The sequence below is a fragment of the Myotis brandtii genome, unplaced genomic scaffold (genome assembly GCF_000412655.1).
Source record: "Myotis brandtii unplaced genomic scaffold, ASM41265v1 scaffold389, whole genome shotgun sequence".
NCBI lineage: Eukaryota > Metazoa > Chordata > Mammalia > Chiroptera > Vespertilionidae > Myotis > Myotis brandtii.
Genome location: NW_005364914.1, coordinates 3,528,930 through 3,541,106, shown reverse-complemented (window position 1 = coordinate 3,541,106; position 12,177 = coordinate 3,528,930). Strand labels below are relative to the sequence as shown.

The window sequence follows — 12,177 nt, the reverse complement described above, 5'->3', positions numbered from 1 at the left end:
TCCCGAGTGCGTGGCTGCGGGTTGCCCGGTGTTTCATCACCCGAACTGCCACGAGGCTTCCTTAGGGGGGAATCGGGGGGAGGGATGGGGACAAGGAGGGTGGGAATCGCTAGGGGCCCCCAGTTTAATCAAAGGGACCCAGCCCGTTTGTAATAGTTGCAGCGTGTCTTACCTGCAGAGGACTTCAACTTGATTCCCCCCCCCCCTTTTAGGACAAAAAAAAGAGAAAAGTGTTATTTCTGTATAATAATTTGCCAGCAGGGACACGCCATTTCTTCTCGTCCCTTCCTCACAATTCTGCAGGAGCGATGTTTCCTGTAACCAGAAGAAAAAAAGAGAGAGAAAAAAGGAGTACTTTTTGAAATGCTAATTAGTTTTTACTGGGGGTGGAAGTTACGTTTTATTAGAGCGACATGTCAGCGTGGTGTTGGAGCTGGAGAGATGCATGCAGTGTGTTGGTATCTGAGCAGTCTTCAGGAGGCGTGGAGGCATTCTTTCACAGTTGTTTGATTCTTGATTTAATGGCTGCCCAGGAAAAGTTGGGGCTTACTATGTTCACTATGTTGCTTACCTTTCTCCAGAACGTTTGGTAATGCGTAATCGAAGTGCTTATCGGATTGTAACAAGCGTTTCGACGGGCAGGGCTGTGCCATGTCAGAGCATGTGTTCGAGCACAGCGTTTGGGGGGGGGGGGTTGTCACCTTTTCGCACAGGTGGTAACTTTTCGGGTGTTTGCACACAATAGGTAGTTTACCATGTTTCATTGCACATTGGTTATTATCCAAGTGCCATCTCCATGAAGTGTTCTTTCTGTACTGACAACTGTAGCACGTTTATGTTTCCTTTGGTAGTTTTACTTGCCATGTTTTATCTTAGGACCCCTTGCGTCTTCCCTTGGTAAATTCAGAGTGACTTGATCTAGCTTGAGCAGTTTTCCCTAAAGCTATGCCAAATTCAGGGAATCTTCCCACCCCCCGCCCCAAGGAATCTTTTATAGGACTTACGGAGTTGTGATTTCTAGAAACTCAGTTTGTCTTTGATAATCTGTGTATGCATTTTTTCAGGGGAATTATCGAATCTTGTCATTTTTGGCGCTAGGGGTGGCGGTGAAAGGTGGATGGAGGGGAACCACTGCCTTTGTGTTTTCCCATCTGTTCAAAATACCAGCTTACTAGTATGATATGGTAAATCTAGAATTTTCCAAGCAGTTCCCATACCCCACGTGCCTAGCTCTGAATTGTAAATAACCTATTGAAGGCCCAGGCATGCTTTCCCTCATTGAAGTCTTTACAACTCTATGAGGAGATGCACTTTTTCCTGTTTTGTAGAAAGGGCTCTCTCAGGTTCGCTAGCTGTTCACTTGGCCCCAGTTTGAAAATGACAAGATTAGAATACAAGTCCAGGTTTTTTTCAAATACAAAAGACAGTCAGTCCTTGCCCTTTAAGGCTAATGAGAAAGCTAGTAAGCAAGCAGTGACTATCAGCACTTAGGAGGGGCAGTTAATCCAGTTTGGGAGAGTTAGACAATAGGGATCAAAGAAGCCTTGAAAGACGTGACTTCTAAGCTGAATTCTGAAGGACAGGTAGGGGTTAACCAAGTAACAAGAAAAGAGCAGTGTGTGCAAAGATGAAAGGCAGAACATCACTGGCCTTCGGGTTAGGGTGCCAATTGGTGAGGAGTCATTCACAAGTGTTTGGATCTTGATCCTGAGGGCAGTGGGAAGCTACACTGCCTTGCTGTGGTTTGTAAGTACGATAGTAACCTTAAGAGAGGGGCCCCGGCTTGCTTCTTCAAGGCTCTCAGCACATATCTGTCATTTGATTCAGGCAGGCCCAGGGGAAAACAGAATAGTAGGGGTCCTCTAACCTGGATCTGATCCTGGCCTCACCATTCCTTAGAGCAGTGGTTCTCAACCTTCCTAATGCCGCGACCCTTTAATACAGTTCCTCACGTTGTGGTGACCCCCAACCATAAAATTATTTTTGTTGCTACTTCATAACTGTAATTTTGCTACTGTTATGAATCGTAGTGTAAATATTTGATATGCAGGATGTATTTTCATTGTTACAAATTGAACATAATTAAAGCATAGTGATTAATCACAAAAACAGTATGTAATTATATATGTGTTTTCCGATGGTCTTAGGCGACCCCTGTGAAAGGGTCGTTCGACCCCCAAAGGGGTTGCGACCCACAGGTTGAGAACCGCTGGCTTAGAGGCTGTGCTTCCACCGCCCACCCCTTACTCTCTTGCCCTCTTTAGGCTCCGATCTTCTTTTGTTATGATAATTACACCAAACCAAAAAGAAAAAACCTTTTATTGGGAGTAGCAAGGCCTGGTCCACCTATCTGATAGGTCTTGAGAGAATAAATGTGATTTTCACATTATTTAGAGTTTGTTTCTTGTTTCCTCAAATATTCATTCTATCAAAAACCAAGTTGTCTTTTGAGGTTTATCATTTTCTTATTTGAGAATGTTAAGACACTATTTTGTGAAAAAGTCATTATTTTCTGGTGACTTAAAAATATTCTTAAGGATAGTATTAAGTTATTTGTCAATTTTTATAGCTATTAAAAAACACTTTTTGAAATACATTTCTAAAATTGACTGGGAAGAGCAGTGATCTGTAAAAGGCAGCTCGGCCATTGTTCAAAAGCTAAATTGCCAGGTTTCACTCCTATCCCTTCTCTTTACATTTGACTTCTCTTGAAGTACTTGTAGACACTCCAATAAAGGTATTGAACTCTGAGGTCACTAGTTAGCCAGGCATTCTAATTTTTATTTTTTTATTTTTTTATTGATTTCAGAGAGGGAGGGAGAGGAAAAGAGAGGTAGAAACATCAATGATGAGAAAGAGTCATTGATCTGCTGCCTCCTGCACAGCCCCCATGGGGGATCAAGCCCGAAACCCAGGCATGTGCCCTTGACTGGAATTGAACCTGGGGCCCTTCAGTTCGCAGGCCGACACTCTATCCACTGAGCCAAACCAGCTAGGACTCTAATTTTTTTTAAGCTTGTGATATTGATAAATGGAAGTAGGCAAATTATTAAAATTAGCATAATCTGGATTTGTCATTTTTTTCATACAATTGTACAATTGCATTTTTAAGTATGTACTGAAGATAGTACATAACATTTCATAAATTAGATGCTTCTACTATTTCAAGTAGAAAAGAATTATTTTCTATACTTTATTGATGATCTTGAAAGAGAAGAAAATTTGAGAACCTTAATGGCATACTTTGGATTTTTAGAAGTTATACATTTGTGGAATATTTAGCAGGCTCATTTTTCTGAGACTCTAGGCTCTTTTAGTTGTAATTTGAATAATTTCAAAAGAAGCTTTTTAAAAATACTTAAGTGTCTTTGCATAATGTTACTTATTATAATATTCTGGATAAGCATCTATTTTAATCAAGTATTGTTTTCTTTCCACTTTTGTGTGTGTCCAGATGTTTGTGGATTCTTCTGTGGGATTAGAGGGCACGTCTGTTGTAATCAGAAAACTCCAAGTATAGCAGCAGGGATGGATGAACAGGCTCTTTTAGGGCTAAATCCAAATGCTGATTCAGACTTCAGACAAAGGGTAAGTTAAGTTGGCTTAATTTTTTAAACCATGTTACCACAGTTTTGCATTAGAGGACTTGAATGCAAAGTACATCTGATGATAAAGGTTTAATTTGTGTAGAAATGAATAGAGATAATATAATTTGAGGTACCCGAATATATTATGAATATAGAAACACTGAGGAGTGTGATTTATTTTCTATTAAGTTGGCTCAACAAGTGTTAAGATCTCATGGGATTCAAGGTAGGATTTTATGTCACATTGCTAATCATTGATAATTACTTTAAAATTGTAATACAAAGGATTGGTTAAGGGACTTTCTGTAGTAGCAGACATGCATATTTTATTTTCCCAGTGCATGGCTCGGTCTACACAAGTGGTTTAACCCTTGCATTAGTGATATTTAACATCCTTGTTTAGTCCAGGCAGACATGTAAATGAGCAGTTATGATATGCCATGTCCTAACTTAAAGTGATCACATGTCAGGAATCCAATATGAAATAATGCTCGGATATTTGGGTTAACCTTAACAATTAAACATAATGTACTCTACACCTATAATTATGACTATAGTTGGATGATAAAAGAAACATCTAAAGAACAAGCCTATAATTAAATATTTAAAGATGTGGGCAGTTGGAAGTCTAGGATAAGTGGAAGAAGAGGCATTTTCTTTCTTCATTCTGCTTCTCATAGGAAAGGATATCTTTTATAATTTTAAATGAGGTTAACAATCTCACTAAATGTTAGCACTTTTACTTGGGCTTTTAAGCAGAAATTTTTTAAAATACGAATTTTTATTGAAATTAGAGAGAGAGGAAGGGAGAAGAAGAGAGAGAGGAATGCAGAAGAAGAGAGAGAGACATCAATGAAAGAAACATCAATGGGCTACCTCCTGCACACACCCCTAGTGGGGATTGAGCCTGCAACCAGATCATGTGCCTATGTCTTGTCTGCCCATCTTTAAACCCTTAGTCACATAGTTGAAGCATCCTGGATCTTTACCTGATTCTGGCTTGGTATTGCATGGTTATTGTAATAAAAGCCTTAAGTGTTTAGTTATTAGCCTTCTGTGTTATTTGTTTAGGTTCCTTTTTGAATATTTTTTGTGTGTTTTTTATTAAATTCCACCATCTGACAGATTTTTTTTAAAGTGCCATGATTACCCAGTTGGTATGGCTCAATGGTTGAGCATCCACCCATGATCCAAAAGGTCATGGTTTGATTTCCTGTCAGGGCACATACCTGGGTTGTGGGCTCCATCCCAGTGGGAGGTGTGCAGGAGGCAACAAATCAGTGATTCATCATTGATACTTCTATCTCTCTATCCTTCTCCCTTCCTCTCTCTGATGTTTTTTAAAAACATTTTTTTAAAAAAATGCCATGATTTTCTTTTCAAAAAAGTAAAACCAAGAAATTGTTAGTGTTTTTAATATACAAAAGTTACGCTTTTCATCAATAAAAATGGGTTCTGTCAATCACCCATTTTCCAGGCATATGTGGTCCAGGCTTCATTTGATCTCCCATTAAGCCAACCTGAGGAACAGTTAGGATGGAAAAGGACAAGTCCTAAGGAAAAATGAGTTCTCATAGTCCTGATGTTAGAGTTCAGTAGTGGGGACCTCATTCAGCTTGGTGGTAAGAGAAGTGACTGCCAGCCCACATTCTCAGTTCTAGTTCTTCTGTTTTCTCCATGGGCAATAAAAGCTGAATTATCTCTGTTGGCACTTAGAGACAATAGGACCTCAGAAAGAAGGTATGAGATAGAAGAACAACATGATAAAAGCTTTGACTAGTTCGTTATTGCCAGAAAAAAAAATTTTTTCATGCCATTAACATGGATTTAGAGTGCAAAGACTAGTTAAAAACTGAAAACTTTCTAGTTATTAACTCATTTTTTAATGTGTGAATAGAATATCTTTCTTTGACTTAAAACTTGCTGTTATTTCAGCAAAGTGATATGTTAGTAACAATTCTAGCAGCTGAATTCCCCACCCTCCTTTTTTTGGTAAGTGGTAATGCAACTTACATGATTAACTTCTACCTTATCACCTGCCCTGGCCTTTGAGATATTTGTAAAGGAAACCCTAGATTTTATGAAATATTGTTAGATGACAACTGAGCTAGAGTCTTTTGCAGCTGCTTGGATTCCTATATTCTTAGTTCTTAAAGATATTATTTATACTTTAGAAAGTATTTGGTGATCTTCATCTACTCGCCTTCATTTACTTTGGTTCTCTGTCAGAGGGAGCAGTCACTGAGACCACGAATGAAAACTCATTCCCTCATTCATGCAGTTACATAATACAGGAAACCATTACCTAAAAAAGCGGGGGGTTTTTTTGCTTTTTTTTTTTTAAAAAAACCTCTAATCCAAAGCAAAAATAATTTTACATCTTGACACAGTATATGCATAAATGTATGTAAATAAATACATATAAACATTTATAACTAAAACAAGTTACACAAAATAGTAGTTATTGCTAAGTGTGGTGCACTCTGATATTTTTATTCTGTGTCAATTTTTAAATTGCTATTAAAGACTGATAAAATTATTTTTAACACAAACTTTTTAAAAAATATTGACTAGTCAAGATGATGTATTATATAATTATATACTTGAAACCGATACAATTTTATTAACCAGCGTCACCCCCATAAATTTAACAAAAATAAATAAAAATATTGCCTAATCAAAATTAGGTTTCTCTAACGCTTAATGTTCCTTCTAATTTATTTCAAGGGTTGTATCAGTATGTAATTACTTTATAATCGTCTAGCACTAGCCCTGGACAATGTGGCCCCGTTAGTTGGGCATCATCCTATGCACCAAAAGGTTGCCAGCTATATTCCCAGTCAGGGCACATGACTGGTTTGTGGGCTTTATCACCCGGGGGTCATGCAGGAGGCAGCAGATCTATGTTGCACTCTCATGTCCATATTTCTCTCTCTCCCTCTCCCTCTCTCTCTAGTAATAAACTATTCTTTAAAAATATCATCTAGCAATGTTTCTAGTATATGTGTAAATTTTTGGCTGTTTGAGATACTTTTCATAAGTTGTTGAGATTACTATTTGTCCATTGTCATATGTGAAACCTGCATCTGTCATTGATGCCATTTACAGCATGGAAGAGTGGCAGAAGTCACTCCCCATTTTCCCAACAGTGTGGTAGCGACCACATGGACTTTGTGCTGTATTCATTCTAGAGTACACAAGGCCCTGAATGCATGAATAGAGGGATGAGAAATGATTTAGCTATTTCCTAAAGCTTTGACCTTTTCAATTATTTGAGTACTTTCTCAAAATTCATATCATGCAGTTGTACTCTGATTTTAATCACATTTTAGGGAACTTACATGATCTAGTTGAATTGAAATAGTCTCTGTTTAATTAAACCAAATGGCATACATTATGTTTTATCTTTTATAATCACCTCTTTAATAGCATATTTGCTATGAAATAGGAAAACACCCTTTATATATCATTTTTACTTGCTTTTGATGAGTACTTGTATGTTTTCTCTCTTGAGCCTCCTAATAATCCAGTGAGGTTTGAAGGACATTTTTGTGTTTCCTTTGCTGTGAGGAAACAGGTTTAACTTTCTAACTGATGGGTTTGTTTTCTATTTAATCTTTTCTCTAAAATCATTAAGTGGCATATATCAGAAGCCCCAATGCAAAGTTTCAGCTACTTTTCTTTAGATTCACTGATTTATTGCTGGTTTGTGATTCACAGAATATTTGTTTAGTGTTGAGGGCATTGAGATTGACATTACAAATGCATTTTGCTTTTCTATCTTACAGGCCCTGGCCTATTTTGAGCAGTTAAAGATCTCCCCAGATGCCTGGCAGGTGTGTGCAGAAGCTCTAGCCCAGAGGACATACAGGTAATTAAAACAAAAATTTGCATGATTCTTAGAATTTAAATTTCTGTGAACTTGACAGGACTTAAATTTACCTGTGTTTGGAGAATGTTTTTATAAAACATTTTATGACCTGTGTTTTGGGAAATCATTTAGTGTAGAAATGAGAAAAATAGTAAACTAATAATTTGGCTCTTCCAGGATTGTATTTTCAGTAGAACTATCCTTTGCTTCATGCTGTGCACCTGACAGCATATCCCGACTAGAATGTAGTACATTAAAACTTCCTTATTTTCTTTTTCTTAAAATATATTTTTATAGATTTTAGAGAGGAAGGTAGAGGGAGAGAGATATAGGAACATGAATGATGAGAGAGAATCATCAATCAGCTGCCTCCTGCACGCCCCCTACTGGGGATCAAGCCTGCAACCTGGGCATGTGCCCTTGGCCAGAATCAAACCTGGGACCCTTCAGTCCGTAGACCGATGCGGTAACCACTGAGCCAAACCGGCTAGGGCAAAACTTCTTTATTTTCTTATGATGTGAGTGATGGTTGGTTTTCTAAAGAGTTGGTAAAGGAGATAATCAAATTATTATATTAATTTTTTATTTTAATTTAAAGTATATTAGCATTCAATTACCAATCTTTATTTAAAATATGGAACTCTTCACGAATTTTCGTGTCATTATGCAGGGACCATGCTAATCTCTCTATTGTTACAATTTTATTTTTATTTTTTAAAATATATTTTTATTGATGTTTAGAGAGAGGAAGGGAGAGGGATAGAGAGATAGAAACATCAATAAGAGAGGAAGTTATCAATTGGCTGCCTCCTATATGGCCCCCACTGGGGATCAAACCCGCATCCTGGGCATATGCCTTCCCTGGGAATCAAACCAGCAACCTCTTGGTTCTTGGGTCAGTGCACAACCGCTGAGCCACACCAGCCAGGCTATATTGTTCCAATTTTAGTATAAGTGCTGCTGAATCGAGCACTCACTTACCAATCTTGATGTTGGACTGAGGTCTTTTCTTTGTGTATATGCTACTAGCATTCACTTTATCATTCTTACGTTGATCAGACCCATAATCCATCCTCTACATTGAGGAATAATGAATGCAGGTTCCTAAACTTTTTAGTTATTTGTCCCCCTCTCTCCAAGTCTTGTGGTTATCTAACCCACATTACATATATACAAGGATTTCCCCCTGCAGTGTGATTTCCCATGAAGTCTTTCGAAAGCTTCAACTTGATTTTTACAAAAATAAGAAGTCTCATTATGCTCATTTATTAGTTTTTATTACAAAAGAGGTGCAGCTGACATAGTGAGACTTGTGGAAACACAACCGACCAGCTATAAGCAAACAACTTACTTCTGTGAGTAGAAGTTCCAGGAGGCTAGTGATGACTCCTTGCGGAGTTCTCCGCATGCTGTGGGTATTAGTTACTACATTTTTACAGACACAACCAAGTGTTCCAGTTTATTGAAAAAGTTGGTTTTGAGAACATACATATGTCTTAGAGTAAATAAGAACCAGCTCTTAATTAAAAGCTTCTTATAGTTTACTTTTTGAGTGGAAAATTTAAGTCTTGTATACTTAGTTTAAGGCTTCAATGTCATCCATGATAAGGTTAAAAATCCTAAGGTCTTAGAAGAGGTGCTAAATAAACCTAACTTTAAAAAACTCTTAAAGGATTGTTTCAGCCCTGGCCAGGTGACTAAGTTGGTTGGAGCATCGTCCCATAGACAAAAGGATGCGGGTTTGATCCCTGGTCAGGGCAATTACGGGAAGCAACCAATTAATGTTTCTCACATTGATGTTTCTCTCCCTCCCTCCCTCCTTCATCTCTCTCAAAGTCAATGAAAACATATTCTCGGGTAAGGATTAAAAAAAAAAAAGATTGTTTCATTTATTTGGTTAATTCATGTTGTCTAAATGAAGATAACATCTCCATTCTTGTAGTGACCAGTTAGCTTTATATATGAAAAATGTTCTATGACTAATCCTGGCTCAAACTATCTTGGATGAATAGATTGTTCTTCACTAAAGGGACTTTGTCAGAGTTTGTAGCTAGCTCACTGCAACTCTGGCTCACCCCTAGAGAGACAAGTGAAAGTCAATAATTGATGGATACTGATTTTTGCTCTCCTTTTGTAAGGGCAATATATTTGTACCTTGGTTTTCTGCATGACATTTGAGGCTAGACTGCCAGTCAGGTGATACCGGGTGTTTTGGATTTGGCTGCAATAGAACTGTCTAGGGTTGAATTTTAAGTATGACTTTGATAAACAACTCTGATTTAACTCAGTCTCTGGCAGTTCTACCATTTGTCATTTTAACACCTAGCCTTTAGCAATTCCAGGAATCCTAACATCTAGAATTTAGGGGGGGTGTCTTTTATTTGCAAAGTACTATACTTAAGGTGTATCTTAATTTGTTTGGTTATTCTGCTTGTCAGATTTGGTGGAAATACTGAATATTGTATAATATTTGAAGTTCTCTTAGCTTTTTAAACAAATAGATAAGAATGTAATAAATGAGATCAATAAATAGAAAGCAAGCCAAAGGTCTATTTTGAGAAACTTTTTTTAAATTTTTTTATTGCTTAAAGTATTACAAAGAGTATTACATATGTCTCCTTTTTTTTTTTTTCCCCGCCCTTGACAATCCCCCGGCTTCCCCTATCCCCCAGTGTCTTATGTCCATTGGTTATGCTTATATGCATGCATACAAGTCCTTCGGTTGATCTCTTACCCCCTTCCCTCCTGCCCCCCAACCCTCCCCAGCCTTCCCGCTGCAGTTTGACAATCTGTTTGAGGCAGCTCTGCCTCTGTATCTATTATTGTTCAAGAGTTTGTAATGGTCTCTATTATCCATGAATGTGTGAGATCATGTGGTATTTTTCCTTCATTGACTGGCTTATTTCACTTAGCATAATGCTCTCCAGTTCCATCCATGCTGTTGCAAATGGTAAGAGTTCCTTCTTTTTTACAGCAGCATAGTATTCCATTGTGTAGATGTACCACAGTTTTCTAATCCATTCATCTACTGATGGGCACTTAGGCTGTTTCCAGATCTTAGCTGAGAAACTTTTTAACTATGTTATTAATATTTTATCTTTGATTTGTTTTCCCCAATTCATATTCTGCTTATTTTCTTTTTCCTAGTGATGATCACATCAAGTTTTTCTGCTTTCAAGTTTTAGAACATCAAGTTAAATACAAGTAAGTCTTTTTCTCACTGCTTGACACTGAAGTTTGTGGGGAGAGGCCATTTTTAAAAATTAGTTTTTCCCTCTTTAGGAAACCATAATACAGGTTGTAATTTAACAGTGTATGTGACATCCAGTTTATAGCTGTATTTTGATTTGTCCCAAAGTGTTTTAACAATACTGAATTTGTTGGTTACATGTAAATATCCAACATTTTACAGGGAAAACAAAATAGATTTCCAGTTTCTCTGAAAATATCAGAAGATGTAGCAACACCCCGCCTGTTTTCTACATGACAGCTCTCTGTTAGAGTTGAGTGGCAGGATGGGCACTCGTATTCAGAACCCCTGCTTTAATTAAGTGAAAATGAATCATAGCACAGAGGACCCTTCGTTTGTCTGTTGATTTATTCTGTAAACCACAGATCTCAGAAGATGGACTTACTTCCATTTGAAAAAATTGTGTAGCTGCCATTTTTTCTATGTGAACCTAACCACAAATTAAACTAATACCAATATTGATACTCCACCTGCCACTCCCACACTTATCATTTTTCCTTAAAGCAAGTGATGAGAGAGAGGCATTATCAGTTTATTTTAGAGAACTTCAGATAATTGAGTGCTATACAAATTTTCCTTTTCAAATATATGAGGTCCTTATTTTTTAAAACCGCAGACACCAAATATAGCCATTATTATTTTTTCTTCTCTATTTTGAACAGATATTCAGAACTAACTACTGTTCAACAGCAACTAATTAGGGAGACGCTCATATCTTGGCTTCAAGCTCAGGTAAAATTGTAATTTCATTTAGTACCTCAAATTGCCAGATATTTAAATTTTTATTTTTGCAAGCGTTTGCATCTTTATGTCAAAAATGTGGATCATTTACCCTCTATTTCATCCTGTAGCTTTCTTAGAAAGTACTGGTTTTGAAGATCATGGGTAGATGAAAGCTTAGCAGTAATTTTAAATTGTATCAATAACTGAAACTATCATGCTTTCCATGACACATTGTGGAAACTTGGTTTTAAAATGTAATTTTTTTTTACTACTTGACAAAAGCGGCTTTTCTGTTCACTCTTAAAGGTGACCCCCTCGTATGGGGAAGTAAAGTACAGCATAGGGAATATTGTCAATAATATTGTAATAACTATGTATAGTGCCAGTTGGGTACTAACTAATCAGGGGGGATCACTTTGTAAATTACATAAGTGTCTAACCACTATGCCGTGCACCTGAAACTAAACGAAATTGAATGTCAACTGTAATTGAAGCTTTCTTTTTAATGTTAAAATTTTTTTTAAAAAACACATAAAAATGAGTCCTCCTGGACAACCTCTTCACAAAGACCCCATTTCAAAATGGCCAATCAAGTTCTTAATTCATAGTATGTTCTTATTTGTTAATTTTGGTTAATGTACATATAAAGCAGTTGTATAGTTAGAAATTTTATTTTCCTATAAAGAGCAAGCAGCTAGAAGAAAAACAATTGAATTTTTTCCTTCGGAAAATTAATAGGAACTGGT

General features: G+C 37.1%; 2 protein-coding genes across 2 annotated transcripts in view; one reads left to right on the top strand and one right to left on the bottom strand.

The window, feature by feature from the left end:
- Nucleotides 1-653, bottom strand: part of LOC102244537 (chromosome unknown open reading frame, human C12orf56) — a 94,012-nt gene extending 93,359 nt beyond the window's left edge. The window contains exon 1 of the mRNA XM_014544923.1: nucleotides 572-653. Within this exon, the coding sequence (XP_014400409.1) occupies nucleotides 572-653 (82 nt within the window). The remainder of the gene's footprint in view (nucleotides 1-571) is intronic.
- Nucleotides 654-3,419: 2,766 nt separating this feature from the next.
- Nucleotides 3,420-12,177, top strand: part of XPOT (exportin, tRNA) — a 33,964-nt gene continuing 25,206 nt past the window's right edge. Inside the window, exons 1-4 of the mRNA XM_005872690.2 lie at nucleotides 3,420-3,588; nucleotides 7,376-7,458; nucleotides 10,606-10,662; nucleotides 11,371-11,440. Of these exons, the coding sequence (XP_005872752.1) occupies nucleotides 3,529-3,588; nucleotides 7,376-7,458; nucleotides 10,606-10,662; nucleotides 11,371-11,440 (270 nt within the window). The 5' untranslated portion in view covers nucleotides 3,420-3,528. The remainder of the gene's footprint in view (nucleotides 3,589-7,375; nucleotides 7,459-10,605; nucleotides 10,663-11,370; nucleotides 11,441-12,177) is intronic.